We start from the raw sequence: 25,822 nt of genomic DNA, 5'->3' as shown, positions 1-25,822 counted from the left end.
TTTGTTTCTGTGTAAATTAGATTTCATGTTTGGAAATAGCATGGGTGTATTTCTAGTCCCTGATGTTGCAGATAGATTTAAATAGGGGGTTATATTTCTGGCATTTAGCTGACTAAATAGAAGAAAGAGTGTGCTTTCATACTTGTAAAAGAACAAGTTGTCCTTGCTGTTCAGAATAATCTAATTTTTCATCTGAGCATGAAGTTAGTTTAAAAAAATTGTCAAAGCATACACAATGCACAAGGTCTGTAGAGATACATGAGTATTCTTTGCTTTAAATTAATATATTTATTCACTGACTTACCTTCAGTAAAAATCTAGGGATTATAATGTGATGAAGGTGTGAGGGACTTTGATGTTATGAATCCTGGAAGCTTAGGTGAGACTATGGAAAACTTAAACTTCTTTATACTGATATGCTCACAGGGGCTGCAGACTAAGACTGGCAAAGAACAACGATTGTTTTTTCCTTAAAGCTGATTTGCAAAAATATTTTCATGTCTTTAAAAATAATAATTAAAAGCTTTGAGTATTCGCTTGTTTAAGAGCGATCCAAACTTCTGTTATACTTGAAGTCTTCTGTGATCCTGTAATATGAAGTCTGTGATTATGTGGAGGATAGAAGCAGCATTTGTTGAAGTTGTGTACTTTGTCTTACCGTGGCCTTGTGTGTTTTTAGTGGAATGTGGGAACACTTGAAATGTTGGAATTTCTTTTAAGCAGCAGCACTCTGGGCTTTCGTTTCCATTCTCTTTAATCCGGGTGAATATGTCTAAACAACTACACTGACCATGGCAGTCATCATCCAAATGTTTACAGTGTGCTGCAAAATAGAGGAAAGCTCACAAAAAAAATTCCATTATTTGAGATTTATTTGACATACAGGTGTGTGTGGTTTCAGGATGCTATTGCATCCCTTGTTTCCTGGAGAGCCCTCTGATATAATTGTGGCATTTTTCTCCTACGTGAAACTTGTTGCTGTCAGCTATGCTTTTTTGGCTTCCACAGGCAATTAATGAGGCCTTCTCTTTAAAATCCCGTGAGAGATACAGCAAGATCAGAGTGGAGCAGAGCTGCCTGTTTATCACTTTCCTTGCAGGGAGAGTTGTAGATGCCGCGCTGACTTCTTCCCCTCTGCCTCGTGTGGCTCACTGTGGTGATTTGCCCGTGACCTTTCTTGCCAAAGCTGCTGTACCCGTGTTCGTTAGAGTAGTTCTTGCTCACACTTAATAAAGGTAGGTCCTTTGATGCTGTTGGCACGATTCTGTACTTGAGGGCCCTCGGCTGCGCTGATTTGGTCATAGTTAAAGCATAGTGAAGTCGTGCTTGTTTGCTCACTTGCTGCCTAAAAGGCTTGGTGAGAACTTATATGCCTTTGTGTTAGGCATATCTTGTACTCAGGATATAACTTTTGTTTCAAAATCGAGCAAGGAAATGTGATGGAACCCATCTTTCATGATCTTTAGGATATATTTGTTTCAGTGTCAGACACTATCTATGTAGAAAAAAATTCATAATTCAAAAAAGCAACAGGTCAGCCAGGTGCAAGAAACTCTATGCCTGCTGTACTTTATAATCTGAACAATTTCATTTTAAGAACTTGGTCTGAAAGACTTTGAAAAGCTTTCCTTCCTCCATTATGAGGTATCATGATTTTTCCAGTGAATACAGCAATAAACTTGTTGATTGGATGAATCTTCCAAATCTCATTACATTATCATTTTAATTGGAAAATGAATGAAAAGCTGTTATAACTAGGGGCAAGAGCGGATATGAAACAAGTGAGAATCCTCAGAGAGACTCTGTCCCTTCCTGCAGTGGCCTTTGGTATGCGCTTGAGGAACACATTTAAATTATTCATCTAAAAATTTTCAATATGAGTAATAACTGTTCCTTCAATTATGTTCTTCTGAAAAACAAGAACTTTTAAAAACCTGGTAGGTTTTGACACCAGGTTTTGAAACAAAAGTTACTCTTATATAGATGTAGTCTCGTGGCTGCTAATACTGAGAACTCGGGAGTGCCTTCCAGTGATCACCACTGCTTTACAAACACTTAGTCTAGTCTTCTGTTAAAATTAATGAGAGTTTTGCCACTGGCTTCGGTGGAAGCAGGTGACATCTCTAATTATTTGAGCTTTGCTTCACTGAAGTTTGGTAGTAATTGTAAAGTTAAAGCACAGGCGCAGAGTCAGAAAAACAGACGTGAAATCCTGGCCCCATGGAAATTAGCTGACTTCTATTGTGGGTTTCCTCACAGAGCTTTTTAATAACCTACTTGACTGAGATAACTGCTGTTCTGTAGTTTTCTCTGTTTGTAAAGCGGAGGATGTGATACCATAAATCACAAGGTGGTCATGGGGCTTCGTGTATTAAAAATCTCTAATTAGATTAGATTAGATCGTTTTGGTTGAAGCATGATGTGGATAGGTAGATAGATCATTGGTTCTCTTGTAAATAATAAAGTTGTCTCTTCCCAACATGCTAATTCACTAGTGGAAACACAACAGAAAGAAATCTCCTTTATTAGGAGAAGGCATATTTAAGCAGGTACCAATTAATTCTTTTAAGGTATCTGTAGCTGGATGGCTGTTTCAGCAAAGGGCATCTCCTCCTTGATGATCCTCAAGGTGGCTTTCTTTGTAATTTTTTTCCACCCACTTAGGAAATTAAAGAATCATGGCCCTGCCTTCATAGCATGTGCACATAGTATATGCGGTGCTTCTTTGTAGAAAATACCACACTGTCACACGCTGATGATGACAGGTTGTGCTGGCTGTGTTGCATCAGATCTCTCCTGTCAGAGAAGACGAACAGAGATGCGGCAGGCATGGCGGTGGTAATCCCACCAGTGGTGCGGTGCTGGGAACTGGGGGCTTGGAGGTGGGTGTAGAACCTGCCCCTCGCTCAGTGCCTGGCCCCGGAGCTCCGCTGAGCTTAAAGATCAGCCGTGGGAGTTTGGGTTGAGCCTTCAGAGGCTGGGCTTTAGTCAGGGCTTCCCTCAGCCTGTGGTGAGACGCCATCCCCCTGTGTCTCACCACAGCCTTTCTCTGTGGCTTTGAAGAGGGAAAGTTGAGGGAAGTCCTGACTGATTTTGCTGTACAGGTCTGGGAATTAGTATGCGAGTTATGAGACCCACAGGAATCGCCAGCCAACCCTTGCATCTCTTTGATGACTTGCTGTGGCAGCATTGTGGAGCAGAGCCGCGGTGAGGCCTGTTTATTCTGCAATCCTGAAAGACACAAAAAATGTTTTCAGCATCTGTTTACTTAGCTTTAATGCACCGTCTATGAGCAGAGGCAAAACCAAATTAGAAATATGAGTGTTGCAAAGGTTTGTGGCACTGCTGAGTTACGTCTAAAAGAAGACAGTAGGAATCGCTGCAAAATGATTATTTAACGTAGGCTGTAGGTCGGCAGCAGCCTCAGAAAGCCTATCTGTGAACTCAGTGTCCTACCCTCCCCTCTCTGCTGAGCCACTTCAGTAAGCTGACAGAAACAAAAACATGGGATAACACAACAGAGAGGAAAAAAAAGATTATTTTCTGTTGGGTGAGTGGCTCAGGGGTGGAGGGCTGGGATGCTGGCAGACAGCAATTAGATCGGCTTAAGCAGCATGAAATCGGGGCCTCGGGGCTTCCCTCTGCTTCGTTTCTCAGGTCGAACTGGCCGGTCTGCGCCCCGACTCGAGCGGGGCTTGCGGCAGGAGGTGTGGGCCGGCAGGGCTGGGCAGGGGTGAGTGCCAGCACAGCTCCCGGGCTCGCAGCGGCTGGCGCTACATCTCAGCAGCGGCTACTACCTGCTCTCCAGCTGGTCAGTCTGCCTCTGCTCTTGACGGGCTTCGCTGGAAAGGGAAAAAAATCTGGGGCATGTTTTGAGCAAAACCTTGGCACCAGCGCCTGTTGCTGTGCCCTCCTTGCGCTGGTGCACACGTGTGTGTGATTGCATGGGGAGGCAGACAGGGGGGTGGAGAGGATGAAGAATGGCCCACGAAACTTTGATTTGATTTCCTTGACTTTGCAGGGTTATTTTTCAGCCGGATCAGTTTGTTGGGCCGGTTGGCCGCCACGGCGGCACCGGTCCTCGTGCCGCACAGGCAGGAGCGGCTGCGGGTGGCAGCTGCTGGAGCAGGGCTGCCGCCAGACGTCGAATCGCGGCTCAAATACGGCTCGCGCTGCCCTAATACTTAGTTTAATTTGTTTTGGCTTCCCTAGGGAAAGTAATTTGTTATGAAAACTTAAATGTAATAACATTACTTGACTAATTCCTCCCCCATTAACCATATGATGTGCCATAGGGAACTGGGTGATTCCCTTTTTCCCCCAAGAATGGTGGATTTCAGTAACCTGTGAGGCTGCGCTAGCGCTGCGTCTCTATTTCGGTAGCCTGCACTGAAGTGTTTACTAAAGTTGTAAAGAAAAGTTTGTTTCCAATTTTCACATTTGTATTTTAATAGCAATACTTAAATACTTTAAAGTACTTTGAACAGATCTTTTTGGAGGACAGCTTTATTATTTTGTTAAAGCTTCGTGCCACTGTGTCTTACCAAATGTAAGAAAAGTGAATGTCTCCCATTTTTTAAAGCAAATGCCTTCATTTAGTTGTACATCAATGGTAGAATTATTTTTTAAAAAATATATATGAAGCAGAAAAGAGGGAAGAATTACATAAATATGCAGAGCTGCTCTGATTTTGAAAAAGCTTACTACAAATGCATTTATGCCTTAGACATCAGTAATTGAAATGCCCTCCCTTTACAAACATATTAGCTGTTCACTTTGACACAGATGAGCCAATTTAGATGTCAGTGGTAACTATATTAATTGGCAAAATTGAACAATATTGGTCTTAATGTTTTCCCTTGTAATTATGGGAAATACATGATCTCATTTGTGGTAGTGGTTGGCTACCCATATATCTAGTAATTATAATTGTTACAAAGAAGTAAAACAGAAACACATTTTTTCTGATGCTACATGAATTTCATCGGGAATTGGTAATGATTGCAATGAACAGGCATTTTTGAAGATCAAGTAAACAAACAAAAAGATAAAAAGGTTGGTTGGCAGTCTGACAACTTGCCAGAGTTTCTGCTGAGTCCTCTGAGTTTCCACTGTGATCTTCTTCCTTTGAAAACAGGACGAACGGGTTCAAAATTATCTGGCTGTGCTGTCTAAATCGGCCGCTTTTCACTGTCACAGTAAATGAATTTTGATTGAAGAGGTGCTTTGAGCAAAGGCGGTGACAGATTTATGCTCTGCAAAGCTTTACCTGGTGACCTGAGTCTCTAGGCCTGGAATTATTCTATATTTAGAAGGGAACAATTAAGTACAGGAGGAGCAAGTGAGGGGTTTTTATTACAACTGCGTAGCATTTATAATTATGCAGATAAAGGCCGCACTTTGGTTTATGGATGAAAGCTTTAATTTTTTTTCTTTAGTGTGTGTAAAAGTTAGGTCAGAGTCCAAGTGCACAGATTCTAACCTAAGTATGTGCCCTTTTGATTTCATAATATGTTTTAAATCAAGCATAAATAACAACAGAGAATGCTGCTGAGTAAACTTAATTCACTGAATGCTTGGAAGAACCGCTTTAACAAAGTGAATAGTAAAACAATGGGAAGACTCTCAACTCCTTGCTTTTTAAGCAATACTAGTGAAGTGAACCTTTAAATGGAAGTCTTCAAAATTCAGATTTACAATACAATCAAATTAGTGTCAGTGTTCTCACACTTGCTTACTTCAGATGGAGGGGATTTATCAATTGAAGTACATTTAAGAACATATTAAAAAATAGGATTGAATATTTTATGCGTTCCAGGGGCAGCATCTCTTTTTGGATGACCTTTTTATGCTGCTTTGTATATAGGTCTTTACCTACTGGGAAGATTTAAATATTATGCAATATATAAAAGGAATGGAAAGTGTATCTATCTGTGTATATGTGTAAATAGATATAAGCAGATATCTGATGGGAGTAATTTCCTGCAGCGAGAAGATGCTGACTGAATACACTCCGTTCTTGCACATTGATTTTTTTATCTCTCTCTGTGTGTGTATGTTTTACAGAACAGCAAAAGCCTTTAATGAAGTCATCTGGATACTGATTGCTTTCATATCAATTTAAAGTGTACTAAAGAACTTATTATCAACGATAAGAATGATGAGCTGCCAATAGTATTTTCTTTCTCAGTGGCAGTTAAAACAATTTCATTTACACTAGTAAAAATGTGCACTTGTAAGTTCCTTATCTGTTGCTAGTAACTCTTCCACTTGATGTTTTGGTTTGGAGTAAACATGAATTTGGGGCTTTAATTTAGGGTCTCGAAATACTTCTCCTCCTCCCATCAGTTTTTCAGCAAGGAGGTTTTCAGGTATTTGACTGTGGATTTTAGATGGCTTAGGTCACGTTATATGCAAAGGCTGTTTTAAAGCAGAAAATCGCTATGTTTGGGAATTTTTAAAATTTGTATTAATTTCAGGACTAGTACAATGCTTGTGAAAGTTTTGATGAATGTGTGGGTTATCATGCTGCGTGCGTGGGTACACTGCCATGCAATTTGTCCAGATACCGTATGTGTTCACTACCTTGGTAATACCCGTATCAGGCCAGGTAAGAGCAAGGAGAGATGACAGAGATGGAAAGAAAGCAACGCGGCTGCAATGGCTCTGGCGGGGAACGTGACTTTCCCTGTGCTGCCCAGAGCTCTGCTCTGGCTGGAAGGGCGGCCAAGTTGGCCATCACGTGGGGAGGTTGGCCTCTGCAGTGCTAGGAGAGGTATTTGCTTCCCACTTGGAGTCCGTAAGCAGATCCCGTGTTTCTACTACAGTCTGTCCAAATTTAAAAACCCTGGAGTTCCTCAAGCCCATCGTTTGGTAAGAAGACTATTTTTACATGCAATGTGTAAGGCCAATATTATGTGGTCCAAGAGTATTACAAGAAAGTGTTGGTATGCGTAAAAAAATACATATGACCAAGTTTATATTAATGTCTTTATGTGAAAAGTTGTTTTTAAAAAAGAGTTCATATTGCATCAAATCCAGGTTTAAATAACGAAGTCCAAGATTCTCCAGTTACTGATGAGTTTCGTACATGGTGCTATTGTAATTTTTGGAAGAGAAGCAGGAGTGACTTCATTTGAATCAAGGGGTATGGCTTTTTTCCACCGTCTCCTGGAACCGGTCTGAGAGATAAACAATTGTATTCCATATCCCTCCACAAAACTACCAAGTGTCCAGATTTACAAAGCCCTCATTGAAATGTGCTAGTCCTTCTCAAATAATTAAAAACGCGAAACGAATCCCCAGGTTTATAAAACTCTATGCTCTGCTTGACAGCACTTTCTTCCTCTTTAGCATAGTAAATTAAAAAAAAAAAAAAGAAGCCAGTCTGGTTGACAGTTTCTAGGAAAATTCTAGGCCTTAGTACCAGAAATCTGTTCATTTAATTGACATTAACTTCCCCCAAAAGGGAAGAAATAAGCAGTGCAGTGCTGTGTTAGCATAGCCATACTTTCTAGTGCTTTTGCTGGTCGCAACAAAATAATTCTCCTGCTTACTCTCTGTGTAGAAAATGTGTTGATAACCTGAGTAATCATCTCTGGGAGAAGTAACGGGTGAGGGGGAACGGTGACGGGAGGATGAAGGAAATGGCAAGGAGGATGCTAGTTTTGAGAAACCACCATCAGGTGGTACAACGGAGACTTGTTTGGGGGAATTTTTGAACCAGTGGCAAGGAGGTTGGCACAAATTAAGCTTCTGAGGGTGGGAGGATGAAGCATGAAGGTTGATGGACACTGTGCAGTTGGCCTAGAGAAGCAATGTCGTGTATGGCCTCAGATATTTTCTCTCGGGCACGCAGTTCCTTCCTTGATGCATCAAGTGGGCTCAGGGCACGTAAACCTCAGGGGCAGTAGGTGTCTGAGAACTTCAGCTTTGGTTGCTGAGGCTCTCTGTTGGAGAACAGATTTTATCTCCACAAGAAACTCGACTTTAGCGTCGTGTTCCTTTGCACGGACTTGCACGCTTTTGCTGGAGGCCAGCTGTGTTCGGGGAGCAGGCTGCTGGCTGCGCTGGTGGCACAAGGCGGAGGCTGACAAAATCTGCATTGCTTCAGGTTCACTTAAAGGCAAGGGCTTGTTCGCAGCTGTGGCGGGTAAATGAAACCGTGTGGCATCTTCCTTAGCCTACGACAGGAAGCGCTCGTGCCATGGGGCATTGCAAGTGGCTTTCCGTGTAAATTTGCCCCAAATGATGGCAAAGTAATGTTGGGCTGTTTCTTAGAGGCAGACGTACAGCCACACTGCTGAGAATTTAGAAAATGGAATATAATAAAAACCAGGCTGAAATGACATCATTCTTTTCTGTTTCATAAGCACGCGCTGCATGTGTGGACAGTGCGCAGATGTTTTGCTGTGATAACTTGCTGTGTAGGTTTATGGCCTTGGAACGTTGATAATTAAAGAGGTTGCCCGTATTTTGAACTGCATGAAGTTCTATGGAAGCATGCATCAAACTCTAAGTTACGTCTCTGCAATGTTTAGGGTGTTCTAGTCATAAAAATTCACTACTTTTTAACTATTTTAAGTATTTTTTTTTATTACTCCTCTTTTTTTTTTTTAGTTGCTAATTGTTTCCAGACATTTTTTCACTATGATGAAAACCTCTGCTGACATTTTCCTTTTTTTTTTATTTATTTTTTTCTTTATTTTCTGTTTTCTTTCTTAAAAATGTAATATGAGGGGAGGTGTTTTGATTTCATCCTCCTGCTAGAAAGTCAGAGCAGTAAACTTTGAACACATGATGTTTCTTGCCATCAGGATTTCCTGCCAATGGTGTCTGATAGCACAAAAAAAAAAAAAAAAAAAAAAGGATGAAATCTCTGGAGAGCTTTCTAATGGTTTGTCTTAGTTTACTCTTGTATTCCAGACTAGACTCTATTTTGTCTAAGAGCAAGATTGTTATACACTGCCTGAATCTGCTGATTGCTAGAGAACAGCTTTGCTAGATGAACATAACACATTCCATAGGTTTCTCTCTTTTATGGTCTCAGTTACAAATAGTTTTGTAGCTCCAGTATGGTTTAGTGAGTGTATTCTGCTTTTAAATAGACATTCAACACATGTGTGTCTGCTTTAACAAAGGGCCAACAAGCCATAGATCAGATCAAAAAAATCATTTATCAGTTTGACTATATAATCCTACTAAATGGAGTTTATTTTTCCTTGTATGTCTTTTCTCTTGTTTGCCAAAGTTCCTGTTTTTTCATATTATCCCCAACTTTCCTGAGAAACTCCCAATCAAATGACCAGTACCCTATTTTGGTCTTCTGTGTTGATGATTCAGAAATGCCATAAATCGAGAAGAAGGGGGAATTAAGCAGTAACATAAATACAGTGCTGTAGCAGACTGCTTCAGCTATGGACCAACTGATTTACAGTAGTGCATAGCTTGTGTTTCTTTACACAAGATTTGAGTTTCAGAGCAGTGAGAGGGATCAATAAAATGGAAGAAATTTTTCATTTTATATCATATGAAGAAGGCTGTGCTGAGTTCTCAAAAAACCCGCAAACACCCAACCCAAAACAGCAACAAACAACAAAGAAAACCCCAAACAAAACCAACCCATGTCCAAATGCCCCATATTTGTAAAATCTTTGAAGACAAGCTTTAGGTCAGAGGCCTTATGTGGGTGAGGGAAATACGCCTCTCTTCCATCCCCAAATTATGGCATCTCTCCTGTGGGCAGAGGGTCATCTTCGTCCTTGTGATGGAAATGTCAGCTCTCCTTCTGCTGATTATCTTATTTTTCTTTCACATAGCTATTAGTAAGCTCCTGTGTTGTCCAGCGCCCTCATGGTTGTCTTCCTTTGCATGGCAGAAGCATATGACATTTCCTGTAAATGTCCTAGACTGTTATTTAGTTCTAGTTCCAAAAACATTATTTAGTTTCAAGGTATTATGATTCGTTTTGAGCAAATGACTTCTCTGCATTAATATCTCTTTCCAGCTGTTTGTTCGATCATAAAAACAGAAAAAACAATCATCTGGGTTGACCACTCTTGTTTTCAAGGCAAATCTATCCATACATGGCTTAGTTTATTCAATTTCAATAAAAATATCAGTATACTCTGATTTATCTAGTCAGTTACTAATGCTTCTTCTTTGTCACCCCTCTTAATATATTGGCTTAGTTTTCTCTAACAAAGGACAAAAGAAAATGTCAGTCTATAGCAGATATAGGTCACTTGGCTAACTTGGTAGGCGTGTTTCATCGTTAGCTACAAAGCGTCAAATGTTAATTTGGTCCCCTCTTGCTTTTTCTCAGAATAAAAGCAGCTTTTTTGGCAGGTGATCTGCAGACTCAGTAGTAAGCTGTCTCTTAGAGGAAAATAAGGAAACATAAACAAGAATTTTTTCACTAAGAACTTGTGGTTTAATCTTTCACACCATGCAATGTAAAAATTGGTAAGTTCATTTATTGGTGAACTTGCTTCAGTAGGTAGCAGTGATTGAATTTTTAGTCTTGTGGCTTTGTCCTGAATTCATTACTGGTGCAGGAAAAACGAAACAGAAGAGGAGAAAAACAGATGAAGTATAAATCTTGTGACAGTAATTGATAGCTAGGTGGAGGCATCCATCTGGAGCTGCCTGCTCGCCTTTATACACACCCAGCTTTGGGTGATTCAGAAAGAGATTTCTTTTACACAGAGCTAGTGAAGAAAGGGAGGGAGGTGGACATCCTAGTGGCGATCCTATTCTGATCATCTCAGATGATACCCTTTTCAGAATGAGAGCTTTAAAGTTGGTGGTTTGTTTGGGTTTTTTTTTTCAAGTTTGATTAAAATCTGAGTGTAATCGATGATGAGAGTTTTTAAGAATCAAGATCGGATTGTCAGTAAACTCTGCATGAAATAAGCATTGTAGGACAAGAATTTTGAGTTTCATTAATTGGCTTTTGAGTGAAATAATTTTAGTCACTTGTGCTTGTTTGGCTGTGTGTTCTGGAAGGAGAGTGTGCGTTATTGGTTCGTACTGGCTAAAGTCTTTACCATATAGAAAGCTTTCTTATTTTCATACAGTTGCTGCTTCAGTTCTTGCTTCTCTTCTGACTTGAGATCTTGCAGTATTTTTGTTAGTATTCTTGTTCTAGCTTACTCGGTGGTGAGCAATTACGTTGTAAACTGCTTTCTCTACTAAGGGTGTGCACCCAATTATTCAATAATGAAAAGCCTGTATTTTTCTTGTTTCCACCCTGATGGGGCATCAGCTTGACAGGAGTGACATTAAAATTATTGTATGCAAGCATTCAGCACCCTCCCCAGGAAAGCATCCCTTATCTTGTTTTAACTGCATTCCTGCAGTGTAACTTGCTTCTATTACAGAGAATTTGGCTCAGATCTCCTCACCTGTAGAAGTGTGTTTAACTTTATTTGAGATCTTCAGCTTACTCGAAAAAAATAACAAAATATGAAAATAAAAAGGATTTTTTAAATAGCTCTTGAGATTTGAAATTTTACAATGTTTGGCCTGTGTGAATGTCCCCCTTCCCTCACGTTAAGTTTAGAAATTTTCTCTTTTCTTTGAAGATAAAAGATGACACTCTTGCCCGGATCTGTGACTCCCAAGAACTGGGATGTGGGAAGAAGCAGCACAAGTATGATTCATCCTGAATTTTGCAGAAATTAGCAGCACTGAGAAAGGCAGGGGAATGGGTGCACATGCATGGTGTTCCCCCCCGATCCTTCAGAGCGGCAGTGTGCTTACTCTGTGCTATCTTGCCTTCCTTGGTTTAGTTTTCCACTTGCACTATCCTGGGAAGCTGTGTATGGAGATGGAATGATACTGGAGAAAATGTTCGATGAGGTTAAAGATACTTTCTTATGTGTCACTGTGTGGCTCTAACAGTGTCCATCACTGGAGAAGAAAGCAGTCGTTATGGAGAGGCTGTGGGATGAGAAAAGAAGGTAGGAAGGAGGCCAGCCTCCCTGCAAGGAGACGGCAGACCTGGTTTTACAGGCAGAACCTGTAGGACAACTGCAGATGAACCCCTGCTGAAGACATGCAAAGGCAACAGCCCTCTCTAGGCTTAAAACTAGCCGGTAGTGCCTAAAGGATGAGTGTGTGCCTAGGGGACCTGCTGCTGAAGGCAAGGAGCATATTTCAGGCTGTATCTTGAGCTGTTTTTCCAAGAAGGGGTGTGTTCGTGTTATGTGTTTTGGTCGAGGAGGGAGCTTGTGTCCTCACCTTGGCTGCAAGGCAGTGACATCTCTTTTCTGTCAGGGCTGGAGGGCCAGGCATGCCTGTCCTACCCTCCGCTCACATGAATGACTTGTCCTTTTTTTTTTTTTTTTTCCTTCCTTCTCCGTGCTTGCCACTCTAGCACAGAAATGTATTTTCTGCCCTGTCTTGTAGTGGCTTTCTGCAGTAAGGTCTGGAGGTGAAGGTTTCCATTTAAAAAAAAAAAGAAGTGTTGAAAGCCAAGCAGCAGGCAACAACTTTGCCAAGGGGGCCTAGGGTCAAAAATTTGTAAAGGAAATAAGGTTCCCTAGAATTAAGGTGGAAATACATTTCCACTTAATTTCAGCGGGCTGCCCTAACAAATTGTAATGTCTAATAGTTGGCTGACAATGTAGAAATAACCCGTGAACTAGAAGAAAAGTTAACTTTGGAAGATGGCATGCTCAAATTATTTACCTTGGCTTCATCCTCTCCTGAATTGGGGAGAACCTAACAGTATTTCCCTTTCTTGATCCCTGTCTTGGCTGGTTGCTGAGACGCTTTTGGATACAATGAAACCTTCTTAGCACAGCAGAGAACTTCCAGCATTAGCAAAACTGATTGCCAAACCTAAAAAAAAAAAAAAAAAAAAAAGTCTGCATCCAGTAATGACCTTCCTGTGATCTTGGATGCCATATTCCTTTTGTGCTCTGGCAGTGACTTTTCCACACATTTTTATGAAGTGTTTTGAATTTTTTTTGGTGACATAATTCACATAAATGTTCTGAGTACTCTCTTTGCCCAACCCTGACCTCACCCCACTACGGAGTTTCTTTAGTATTTTTTCCTGTGTTGAAAACTACCAAAGACTTCAGGTATCATTTTCCCACACATGGTGAAAATAAAACACTATTTATTTTCAAAATACCACTGCAAATAGATTTGCCTCCAAAGAAGAGTTCTGTTTGAAAAGCAAAGCTTCTGTGTTTTTTGGTTGGTTTTTTTTTTAAAGTACAAGTTGAATAGGGATCCAGGAAAGCACTCTGCTCTGACCTTCTTTTCCATATCAATACCCTGAATTGGCCAGAAGAGAATTGGAGAGTTTGTAGAAACCCCTGGATAGATGTAGCGTTGGGGATATGGCTGGTTAACCTGATGTGCTCTGCTTCTGAAGAAGTTCCTGTTCTTTCAGTGCTTGTGTCCATCCTTCTCCTTCAGCTTGCTGTCCCTTCGGTTGTGCCAACACGGCTGGTTTGGGGCTGTAAGTTGGCTCGCTGCAGTGATTTAGATTAAATCCCAGCATTTCTGAAAGGCCGTGGTACAGAGTCCCAGGCAGTCCCCAAAGTGGCTGTGCCTGCACATGGAGGAGCCCTGCCATGCTCCAGCGCAGGAACAAGTGTGTAGAGGGCAGGGAAAGATGAGAAGTTTATTTTCTGGCTTGAGAGCAAAAGAAAAAGTAATTTGCAACGACTCCACCTGAGGGGACATCCCATTGACTACCCAGGAGGGTGGCTACAAGCACTCTCTGGGGGCTGTCCTAACTTTTTTCCCAAGATGCTCACAGAGACCCCTCAAGCAGCCCAGAATTTGGGAGCCATAAATGAGCTGCTTTGTGTCTGTTTGCTTAGTTGTTTTATAAGTGTCTACGAAGTGGCACTTTTTTTTTTTCCTCAATTTTTTTTTTTTCTAAGAGAAATCTTGCAGGATACTAACTTGACAACTAAACTATGTCTTTTAAGATGGCCCATTCATTGCTGAAGGATGCTGGCAGGTACCATATATTTTAGCCAAGCTGTGATTTCCCCCCACCCCGAGTCATCTTTAGAGCTGTCAGTCTGTTGCCTTTGGCTGGCCCTAAACTAAACAGAATAACTCAAGATCCTGTAACCAGAGCAGCCCTTCATAAATGAAGGTCAGCTGGGTGCAGTGCAGTAACAACAGCCTGTAGAAACAGCCTTAGACCAAGGCATCTTTTGTTAGGCAGAAGAATATTAACTACACTGAGAGTTCCTGAAAGTGGGTGGTTTCTACCGCCAAGCTCAGTAACGCTTTGTCGTAATGAAAAAACAATACTGTCTGCAAGGAAAAGATTGAAAGCGTCTCCTCACATCTGTTTGTCTAAGCTTGGAAAAGGTGCCATTGGATGAGAGGAGCAAATCCTGCTGTGGCCATGCTCGTACTTGAAGGAAAAGCTTTAAATGCTGGCAAATGCCAAGGCGTCTTTCATGAAGTCAGTTTTAATTTATTTTTAGACTTGATTAATAGTTACTGCAGTATTTGCCTTGCACATTTTTTAATGGAATGTTTTAAAAAAACTTGTTTAATATGTGATCCCTTCTGTGTAATTGTGCTCTCATACAATGTCTTTGGTGAGAATGAACTAGCACAGTTTTACCCAGAATTGTTTGGAAGACACCAGTGTGGAAAGCAGAGATGACTCACAGTGCCTTGGAGGAAGAAGAGCTAGCAATTAACCACAGAGCATGGCATTATCTCTATGCCAAAGGTGGCTGAGAAAGCCAGCGTGTTTTCCACTTTGCTATTTCAGGAAAAAAAAGTACCACAGAGAAATATTGGCTCTTTAAGCAATCTTGATAATCTTGTCAACTTGATGAGTTTAAAACAGGTAGCATGGGAGGCATGTGAATCAAAAGAAGGTGGTAGTTCCCATCTACAAACCATTGTTATTTTTATTTGATGAATAAATACATATGAAACATTCTCCTTATTTGTCAGCGGACTCCTCCGGGTGAATAAACTTGGTTGCATAACAAGAATGTGGTATGCGATAGAGCACGTGGTTAGATAATAAGTATTTCTGCATAAATTTATTTTTTTGTGTAATCCCATGTGTCTGTACTCGTATTTCTTTAGGAATATCTATATGGCATCTGTTTCTACTGCTGGCAGTTGCCAGATGCCTGTAAATAAGGAATGTTTATTGGAAGTGAAATAATAAATATCTCTTACTTCTCAATGTCATTTGTTTTCCATTTGCGTTCAGTGCAGTAGGTTTCATGTTGATGAAGGTGGCTTGACTTTACAGGCAGAACTAGGTGAAAAACACAGCAATTACATTTTCATTGTAATTTCTTTACAATAAAAATCTATCTTTTAAAGCATATGTTGAATATGTTGCTTTGGGGATGTGCTATTTAAATTAGTTTGACATTTCCTTTTATGTCTAGTGGCCTTTACTTTTGCTTACACAGAGAATACAGTAAGAAAGGGTTTAGCTTCCATTTTGGGTCCCACTTCTTTTCCTCACCCTTTACCTCCTGAAAGATGGAAAGACATATTGCTGTTGTGGTGCACTGCCCTGGGACCTGGGCTTGTCCTCGTGGAGATCTCCCACTGTTCGACTTCTTCCTACGTAAGTGTGGAAGCTCAGTTACCAAGCTCGAGCCATGTTCCTTGTTTCTGGCAAGGAGAAGGTGAAAGACCTCATGGAATACTGGATATGGCACATGGGCTGCCGGTTGTGCCAACTGCTTTACTTCATTTAGTGAAAAGAAGAAAAAACCGGTACCGCTAGGAGCAGTATTTTGGCATTGGCCATAGGAGGAGGCGTGCTGAAGGAAGTGTTTGGGGGTTAGTGATGCATCAGGATTGATACCTGGTTTCCAAGCATCTGAAGAGGAAGGCTTTGAAGAACCTGTGTGATGAGGAGCCTAGAGTTGCTTTCAGGCTAGCAGGGTATTGCAAGCAGATTGTCTTGTGGGCAGGAAAAAGCCCTAGGTAAAGACTAAGCCTGTAATTTAGTCCACTGGTTAATACTGAAATGTCAGGGCGACTTCATTTAAAAATAACTATCAAGGTGTGAATCTTCTTTGCCTTGATGAAACCGCCTGAAATAGTGATTGGTGGTTGGCATTGGCTGTGGGAAGTCAGTAAGTCTGCTTTCTAAACTCTTTCCTCCTTGGGAGAAGTTGATTTGGGGTGCTGGTATTGTGGGAGACATCCACTGGGCTCTCAGCAGATTAGTATCTGATGAACAAACATTTTTTACACCTGTAATTTCAATAATACGTGATTTCTCTTTCACTTTCTACCCCTCCCACCCTGTATTACACTAAGTAAGTGGGATGCCAGAAGATGAGCTTTCTTTAGATATGTAAACAAGAAGCTGTGGTGCAAATTACAGAAGATTGCAAAGCCTTGATTTGGTTTTCTCTGTGCTGTGAGCAAAGAGCAACAATTTAAGAATTGACACTCTCGGTTTTTTAAACTGCGACTAACCAGCTGTTCTGGTGAGGCTGATTATTTCACATGCTGGTGGTTGAGAGGCAGCATCAGATTATTCCTGCTGGCAGCGTGAATGGCCTTATTTATCCTGTCTTCTCTTCTACTGAGGATAATTTGGGCTTTCATTTTCCCTCCTGTCCTCACCTTGTTCTGGCAGCTGATGAATAGAACCCTTCCTGTGTGTCAAATGCTTTATATAGGGTCTGCTGGGGGGACCGTAGGCTCTACGAGAATGACCCTGTGTATTATTCTGTTGTATTCTCAGGTCTTTTTCCAGCTAGAAACTGCTGTTGGTAGGGGAAAATGTTAAAATGTTTCAGGGTTGCAAAAAAAAGAATCAAGGTTGATTTCAGGCCTGTATATGGCAGAAGGGGAAATTGCTGGGGGGGGTTAGAAAAATTTTGTCATTGGTCACAGTTGGTGCTCCTGCTGAGCATCCGGCACGGATGTGTACATATGGAGTGAGCACATGCACAGGGACTCCATATAGAGAGAGCGCATACACATACTTAGGCCATATGTTCATTATTTTAGGAGTTTATTTTCTCTTGCATTTTTACCAAGCTTTTAATAGGGCTATTTTAGTTGGGAATAAATATAACTATGTAGGACAGTAACTAAGACACAAACTCTGTGTTTTCTCCCTCGCTGTGTAGTCAGCAACATTCCTTGTGCTCATCCTCCGCCTAGAAATGAGTTTCTTTTAACCTAGAGCCTGTTGTGAGGAAGAGAGGAGATTGCAGCATTCCTCCAGGCGTGGCGGGGCTGGGTTTCATTTACAAATTTTGTCCAGAGTTGCAACACACTCCTGTGTACTTACCACGTATCAGGCTAAGCAGGCATGCAAACTCACAGATGAACTGAAAAGGCACGACAGCAATCCTGTACCTGCGCACACACATGCAAAAGTGAGCCTTCTGTCTGTCTTCTGAAGTTCAATATTTATGCGTGGCTGACAGAAACAGTACATTCTTAGCTTGGTTCCTAGAAGAGACATATGTACAATGTCAGTAAGGTCAAATAATCTTGCTGGTTTGGCTGTGAAGTAACTTCGAAATATGTTTTAAAGATACAGGACTCAAGACAAAAAGATGTATGCGAACAGCATTTGTATCTATAGGAGGAAATAGTGTCCCATGTTTCGCGTGTCAAACAGTGAGAGCTGGTTATAACACACATAGGAACTATGTTTTTGGTCTTGGAATGGTCACGTCTGCCCAAATGTCTCATTGGGCTCTAAAAGTCCTTTTCAACATTTCATTATTGCAAGTTCCTAGTAAGATTTATTAAATTGCATATTTTCTAAGTCCAGGCATGTGTAAATACAAACAGCAGAAAAGAAAAGAAAGGAAAACAAACACCTTTTGCTTTCTGAACTTAATAAATAAGACGAAGAATGAGGATTTCTGAGATTACCGACGATCCTTCTCTGCTGCTTCTTTAGCCACTCTCTCCTTTCTTGTTCTTTGTGGTTCTGTTATCTACAAAAACATTCAGATTAGTGCGTTAATTAGTTTATGTTAACCAGCAGAGGGCTTCCACCTCAAAGCAAACAGCCGTATTCCCCTCTGTAGTTTCTCTGGTATCCTCTTAATCAGAGAAGAGGGAAATAGAAAGACATTTATTTAGTTGTCTAGGGTACTTTTGTACTGGCAGAATGGTCCTCACATGTCAATAAATGGTTTTTATACAGTTGGTTTTTTTTAACTGGCCTCCAGTTGTTTTTAGTACAGTTGTCAGCATTTCCACAGGAAACTTGGATGATCCAGTACACATTTCCTGTGCTTCACCTAAATCTCTTATTTCTAAATTTCTAATGTGACTGGCATGTTGCAAAGTTTCTTGTGCATATTCAGATATTAAAAGTGATTTGAGGCCCTTTTTAATGTGGACATAGCATATGTTGAGTAAAGTAGTAGCAGAGAGTAAGCTGATCTTAAAATTTAGACCAAAGCAATGCAAGTTGCATTTATAAAGTCAGAATTTGTTTAAATCCACATGTTCATTGCAGAGTGTTGAAGAGCGTTAGGTAAACAAAAGTGGAGAGGAACATATGCGAAGTAGGGAAAGGGTATTACAAAAGCACACAGCTTTCCTGGGAGGTAGGAGCGGCCGGACGAGATGCAGAGTGTGGTTTGATTTGGAGCATCCTTCGCGTTAGCTGGGACAGCGGTTGGAGCGGGTGGGTGCCTGGTGGAGTAAGGGTCAGTGCGGGGCAGGAGTAACAGGGTGCTCAATGCCCCCTTACTTCTGTAGCACCTCTCGAGTTTCTCTCCCAGGCCCTGTCAGTAACTTCTCGTGTTGATCAGAACAGTTATTGATAACTTTTGCTGATTCAATGAACAGACGAGTGGCTGGGGAAGAAAACCTCATCTCTTCTTTAGACAGAAAACTTAATTCCCTCCTCAAAAATTCAATAGTTGGATAGTTAATCTTCACAGACTATCAACACTTGGGACGTGTTGGCTAACGGGTTGTGAGGGGAGTACTTCTCTGGCCAAGCCTCAGCTTTGGAGGGGAGGTGACCCTTTGGTTAAGAGATTTTAAAAAGATTTTGTGTTACGAAAGCAGAGCCCCGCAGCTCTGGAGGACTTCTGTAGCAGGCAGCGCCCACAGTTAGTGGGAGCTTTTAGCAGAGCTGTCTTAATTAGTGAGTTGTTACGCCCGCGTCAAAAAACACTAAAATTATTAATTACATTTTAAGCAGAGATAATAACAGCTTTCTCTAAGCAAATTGCTAAAAGCTAAATCACAAGTGTGTGTCACCGTAACTGTGTCGCAGTTTACATCTCTCGCTCACCCCGGCACCCCTCGGGCGCAGGGAGCGGGCTTCGCGCCCAGGCCGCTGGATCCCTGCTGCCACCTGCCGGCCCTGCCCGCCCTGCCTGCACTGCCTGCAACTGCCTGCCCGCACTGCCCACACTGCCTGCACCTGCCTGCCTGCATTGCCTGCAACTGCCTGCCCGCACTGCCTGCACCTGCCTGCCCGCACTGCCCGCACTGCCTGCACCTGCCTGCCTTGCCTGCCTGCCTGCACTGCCCGCACTGCCTGCCCGCACTGCCTGCACTGCCTGCCCGCCCGCCCGCTGCCCGGGGAGCTCCTGTTGCGGGGAGCTGCGGTGCCGTGCCCCGCAGCGCTGGTGAGGAGGGCTGCCTCTGAAGTGTCCGAACAGTTGCACGCTGTCTGAATTCATCACAGTCCTACTACTCATCCCCCTAGGTTTTGTACGATGACGTAAACCTTCACCTAGCATCTGCATCCTACGAGAGCAGGAGTTATTTTACCAATAAATATAAGCTGCTTTATTTGGAAAATAGTTACTGGCTGCCATGAAGTAAAACTCGGCTGTGTACGGACAGGGCTGAAACAGTGCAGTTCGAGTCCTTTCCTCCTGCATCCCTGAGAATATCCATCGTACTGTTCCCCAGCAAAGCTCAGTACTCGAAACTGCTCCCGCAGTCAGTGATTGCCAACTCCTTGCGTACTTGGAAGCAGATTTTCTCTGAAATTTGGGGTTTGCATCAGTTCTAGAAAGATGCTGATTAAGAAAACCAAAAGCTTGTGATCGTATTTGTACCCGGTTGAAGCAGATAGGTGTCTTAACCACAGTTAACTTGCCTGCTCTTTTGGCATCAAACTAGAGAAAAGCAGCATTTGTTTCTGGGTGATTCTGGTGTTCGTTCTGCCCCTCCTACAAATATCTTACTTTTTTGCTAAGAACCAAATTGCACAAGCGCCTTGTTGGTGTTCCTTGCTGGGTTCCTCTCCCACAGTAAGAGCGGTTTGGTTGGCTGGGAGGGAGTTACCCCTACGTGCAGCTGGTGGTGCAGGGATAACCAGGCCCGGCTTAGCCTAGCGCTTTACAGAAACTCTCCCTCTGGTTTTAAGAAATGTCTTTACCAAGGTAAGTACACCTATTAAATCAGAGAAAATATTGCCTGCCCAGATGAAGTACCAGGGTACAGAAGTCGAAGGGAGGGAGGCTGGTGGCAGATGCATCATATAGAGCTGTCCAAAAACTGTTATATCCTCTATGGTTGTCTGCAGTCTGATTTTTTTTCTCCCCACACCCCCCACACCCTCCCCAGATTTAATAAAGTTGGAAACACGGATGGGATGCTTGGAGCAGTCCTACAGTGCAGAACTCCCTTCTCTTTTAGGTGCTTATTTATGGTATGGTATATTTTTAAGTTGAAAAAAAAACCCCTAAAAGGATAAAATGGGTAACAAAAGAGAAAGGAAATTTTAATTTGTAATTAGGGCATTCAAAGGCTCTGTAATGGTTGTGATAGAAGCAATTAATAGGCATTGCTTTTTGTGTGAGACAGGGCCTACTTAAGTAGGTCGCAAGGCTGGTAGCCAGGAGACCTACTTTCTTTTCTTAGCTTTGCTGCTTATCCTTTCTGTGATCTTGGGCAAGTAACTTCATTTTTGATCGTTTTCCTTCTTTAGTATTTTTTTCCCCTCTCGGGTCCATTCACATTGGAAGGGAAAGAGTTTCTCGCTATGTGCTCTGCACAAAAAGGGACACCATCTTAACTGGAAGTTTCAGGCTCTGTTGTAATACCAAAACGCTCTCTGTGGCTGCTTTGCTGTAAATAATCATGCAGGAATATGGATTACTTTACAGGTTTGTGAGCATTGTATAGGATACCTATAAGAACAGGTATGCTGTAGATAAAGACCTCTGGAGGTCAGGTTCACGAGCTACTGAATTTCCCACACATCTCTGCCCAGAGGTGATGAGTGGTGCTGGGGAGGTGACCACACATAGAAGATCCAGCGATGTGGGGGCAGTTTCTGGGATGGAGGGTCCATGGCTGCAGTGAAAGCTGTGTAAGGAAGGGTTGAGGCTGCAGGCAAGGTGTTTTCAATGGGCTTTTCACCATTTTCATGCAAATGGCTTTATGACCCGCTGGTGATGAGTTGTTACCACTTGCAGGAAAACACCCAGGAAGCTTGGGAGAGAGGTGTTCTCTGGGCTGTTGGAGCAGTGGCTGCCGTAGGAAGCTGTACTTGTGAATTGCCCTTGTTACTCTCTGGTTGAGTCATCAGAAATGATAGACTAGAAAATGTAGGAGTTCTCAACCAAAACCAGAGCACATCTGTGGGGTTTGGGGTTTTTTTTCTTCTTTCTGTTTTGTTGGTTTTTTACACTGAACCAAAACCTTTTCCGTGCAACAATTTTTTTTTTTTGTCTGCTGGCCTTAGGGGAATGCAGTGGCTGTGAGCCGTATGTCTGTGTGTGCTTAACTTTTAGAGAATTCGTTGACGATCGGGTTGTGATAGATGGTAAAAATCCCGATGGGAGACTATGCATATTTCCTCTTGTTCACCTCTAAAAATAATTAGAAAGAAGTGTGTGGGGAGGAACCAATTTAGCTTTTTACTTCAAATCCTGGTTTTCTTCTTCTGTGATTCCTTCCTGGTTTTTGCTGAGATGAACCAAAAATAATGCCTTAATCTTTACATGCGTAACCTGGAAAATATGGAGCCCATTTACTTGTATGACAATGTCATAAGGGAGGAAATAGGTTGGAAAATTATCTAAGCTTATTAGAACCATACCTCGTTTTTCAGAAATGGTTTTGTAGAGTGTTTTAGAAAATTAAATTTAATCCTCTAAAGTGTGTCAGATGCTAAGATTTCCAACTCCTTGACCTTGCATTTGGCTACTGATTAAAGCATGGATTAACCTGCAATTCCATTGGTGTTAATGCCTCAATGTGTATTGCTTTTGAAACAATAATTGCTATTTTCTCTTGATCATGAGAAATTTACTTTTGATCTACATGTGCAACAACATACACTGATGTTAAGCTTCCTATTACCTACAAATAAAAGGCATTCCATGGTAATGACAGTATCGTGATGGATATTTTCTTGCAATGAAATATAATGATACCAAACTCTGAGCAAAGCGTTGCACCACTTTGTATTTACAGTAACAGTGGAAATGTTATGGTCAGTCACCTGCAGCAATGTTTCCACCCTTGCATCATCGGGTTGTGACTCAGCACCGTGATACAAAGGCAGAGCTCCAGACAGGTCAGGAAGATTCCTAAAATCAAATCGCTGCCAAGACTCTGGGCAGGTCTATGGGATTTTACCCTGGCATTTTGGGTTAACCTGAAAGGGTTTCCTTCTTGTTGCTTTCTCTAATCTTCTGTTTCTACGACGTACAGTGTAGAAAAGATGACTGTGATTCTACAGTTCCTACCAGGGTTTTTATACATCTGGCTCTGTATAATTTAGCCAGTAATAGCTGTGGTAGTTTACAGTTCTCTGTATTTTGTGGTACTGGCAATTCCAAATGTTTGCTCTGTCTGAAAAGAAACATTAAGTTGACTTCAAGCATGGTCTTTGATTTTTACGTCAAATCCTGCCCATTTGAACATGGACTGCTTCAAAGTGGATATTCTGGTGTTTGGGTCTCTAGAGGTATGTCACCCACATTCTCAAAATCTTCTTTTAAGCAAAGATCTAAAGAATAAACCCCCCCCCCCCCCCCAACCCTACCCAAATTTCTTGTCTCATCAGGGGTAGTGTGTCTTTTTAAGATGAAAAACTCCAAAATAGAAGGACTTGATGACATAGCAAGAAAAGCAAATGTTAGCAGCATGTGCTTCCATTCACGCACCCCCTCAGTGCCCCCTCTGAACCCCACCACACCACTGCTGACTTTGGGAAGTGGTGGAAGACCTGTGTATGTACATATGCATTATACCTCGCCGGGCAAGCTCAATTTAAATGCAGCCTATTAAATTATTTACAGAAGACAGTTGGCCACCCCATTGTGCTATGGTAGTAGGAGCCAAAGGTCACTTTGGTGTGCCTGGTTGATTCATAGGGTAATCTGATACAGTACTTAGCTTTTTGCCTCCCAGTCAGTGGGTTAAACCTTATCCTCTTATTATGAGTCAGAGAACCATAAGTTTCAGAAAAAGCCGGAGCCTTTGTTTTTGATGGTTTTGAAGAGGCTGTGCAGCAGAATCCAGAGGGCTGAGAGAGCATCTGTCAGGGAGTCGGGGCGTGTTCTGCAATAGTGTAAATCTGACTGACAGCTTGGGAGCTGAAACACTGTCCCCTTGTTTTCTTAAGCTGCTTTTCCTTTTGCAGCCATTAGGATGTTAAGGCATTAATGCTTGTTCTTCAGATAGGTGGCACTTCTTTGGATTTTGGTTATTTGGTTTGGTGGTTTTTTGGGTTTTGGTTGGATTTGTGGTTTGTTTGTTGGGTTTTTTTCCCTGGGTTCCTTGCTACCAGCATCTCCTTGAGGATTCACTGAGCTGATTGTATTGGGTATCTCATACATTCGAGTCTATTCTTTTGCTGCAAGATACAAACTTGGGTGTTTTTTGTCAACTTGCATCTTGGTGACAAATCCCATCAAAACCCATGGGTATTGGGATGCCTCGGTATTGCCAGCTTCTGTCTGCTTTAAAATATTGCCTTTGCCTCTCCCCCTCCCAGGTTTACTCCTTCCTGGAAGCAGCATTGGTGTTGGCATGCAGGGCAAGCGACTGGCATTACAGCAGCTTTCAGTAGTGCCTGACTTTTTAAAACCTTCACACCGTGGACTGCTTTTTCCAGCTGCTAGTTTAAAGAGAAGGTGACAGAACATAGCACAGCTGGGAGCGGAACCTGTTTTGTGAGCTGCAGTCACACCAGTGGGAGTCTGGTCACTGAAAATGTCTGCTCATGCACAGATTTTGTTTGTGTTGATGCACTTGTATTTAATTTTTTTTAAAATGTACCACCAGTTACAGGGGCACTAATGTTTTCAGTACACTCTGTTCAGGATGGCTGTGGCCTTGTGACAAGCTCCAGAATTTTATTTTTCCTCTCTCCGAGTCCGCAGAGGTGCACAAGTGCTTTTCTATTTCTGCACACAGGGTTCAGAAGTTTGTGCTGCCACCGAGCTGGCTGAGGAAAGGAGGAGTTTTGCTTCTGCGGTCGTGCTTTTAGGAGAGCGAGCCTATCATATTTCACTCTAATCCTAAGCGATAGCCACGCAGTCTGTTTTATTGTTAGGAGTCTTCCCGCAGCTCCTTCACCAGGCTTTTCGCTAAGGGCGAGGAGGGCAGCCAGAACGAGGAGGCAGAAGTGTGGTCAGTCTGTCGTCCGTCCCGAGCTGTGCCACGCCGGGGCGTGATCTCTGCCTGGAGTGTTTTTGAGGAGCCAGAAGAGAGGACTGAATTGCATGCACGCTCCAGGAGCGATGCCAGGGAGAAGAGTGGAGCTACAGTTTTTGCTGTTGAGTGGAGAATGGGGAAAACACGTGCCTTAGTACTACATTCTGCTCAGCCGTTACATGCTTGTCTGAGCTGCTGCAAGGTGCCACTTTCTGCTGCTTTTCTCCCCTTTGTTTTCTTTGGCAGCTCCCTAAGCGCTGTATCAAAACAGCTTCAGGGGAGCCGCGCTGGCACGGTGACCTACCTCCATACTGGTGCTGGTTTAAATGCAGCGAGAAGAAACCTGGACGGAAGTCGTACTGAAATTGTTTAGCCTTCCACACAAACCGCTGAGAAAGGGGACAGGAACAATTTCAGAAAGGTCTGTTTGGAACCGAGGCCAGTAGCTGGCTTGAAAGAAAATGAAAAAGGAGTGTGTTTCGAGGTCTTTCAAACTCAAACAAAACCCAGGCTCCCTCTCGCGTGCTGTAAGCTGGATAAATTTCTCCTCCTTGTCAAGGCAGACAAAGAGACTGTTTCGCAGCGATGGTGAGCTCTCCTCCATGTGCGTGCAGCAGGTAGACGAGGATGACGAGAACTGGACCTACAGGAGCCAGCAGAGAAAAGGTGACTCGCTTTCTCTTTAACCCTTGGGATTGCTGCTGCCGTGTCAGCCCACGGTTCGTGCCGTTGTCCAGCTGCTCGGGTCCCGCTGGGAGCCCGGAGCCGCAGGTGGGGTAGGAGGAAGAGGGCAGCACAAAAGCCTAGGTGCAGCACTTACCCTGCCGAGGCTTTATTTGTTTTAAAACTGTGACAGCTTCTAGTAAGCAACAAGGAAAACCCTATAATTTCCTATCTGGGCAATATAAAGGTACTTACTGTGTAGGTAAGTTTTGTTTATGCTTCTTGTAGTCAATAGTCACTTGCGGCAGATCCTTTGGGCAGGTGCTGCAAGAGTATGTCCTCTCTATGTGGTACCAAAAGCCATTTAAGACTCCACTTTGTAACAGACTGGGTGGCTTTTGGATGGTCCTGCTGGAAAATTTTAAGTGTATTTTGTTTTATGAGGGCAGATTGGGAAAGAGGTCCCAGATGTAAAATAAAAGAAAGAGATAATGGAATGGTGGTGGGAATTGCTTTGCAGACAAGAGGAGGGAGATCTAGGATGCGAGATAGGCAGCTCTGA

The 25,822-nt window shown here is 42.4% G+C and overlaps 1 protein-coding gene across 8 annotated transcripts in view; it reads left to right on the top strand.

The window, feature by feature from the left end:
* Positions 1 to 25,822, top strand: part of NHSL1 (NHS like 1) — a 184,324-nt gene that overhangs the window by 52,472 nt on the left and 106,030 nt on the right. The window contains exon 1 of one of the 8 annotated variants that reach the window (XM_075748222.1): positions 24,519 to 25,263. The exons of 5 other annotated variants lie outside the window; for them this stretch is intronic. In XM_075748222.1, the coding sequence (XP_075604337.1) occupies positions 25,059 to 25,263 (205 nt within the window). In that variant the 5' untranslated portion in view covers positions 24,519 to 25,058. Of the gene's footprint in view, positions 1 to 24,518; positions 25,264 to 25,822 lie in introns of those variants that run through there. 2 more of the 8 variants (XM_075748217.1, XM_075748215.1) reach the window with 2 other exon arrangements.

This window comes from Balearica regulorum, chromosome 3 (genome assembly GCF_011004875.1).
Source record: "Balearica regulorum gibbericeps isolate bBalReg1 chromosome 3, bBalReg1.pri, whole genome shotgun sequence".
In the NCBI taxonomy this organism is placed as follows: Eukaryota; Metazoa; Chordata; class Aves; order Gruiformes; family Gruidae; genus Balearica; species Balearica regulorum.
This window is presented reverse-complemented; position numbering and strand designations above follow the sequence as displayed.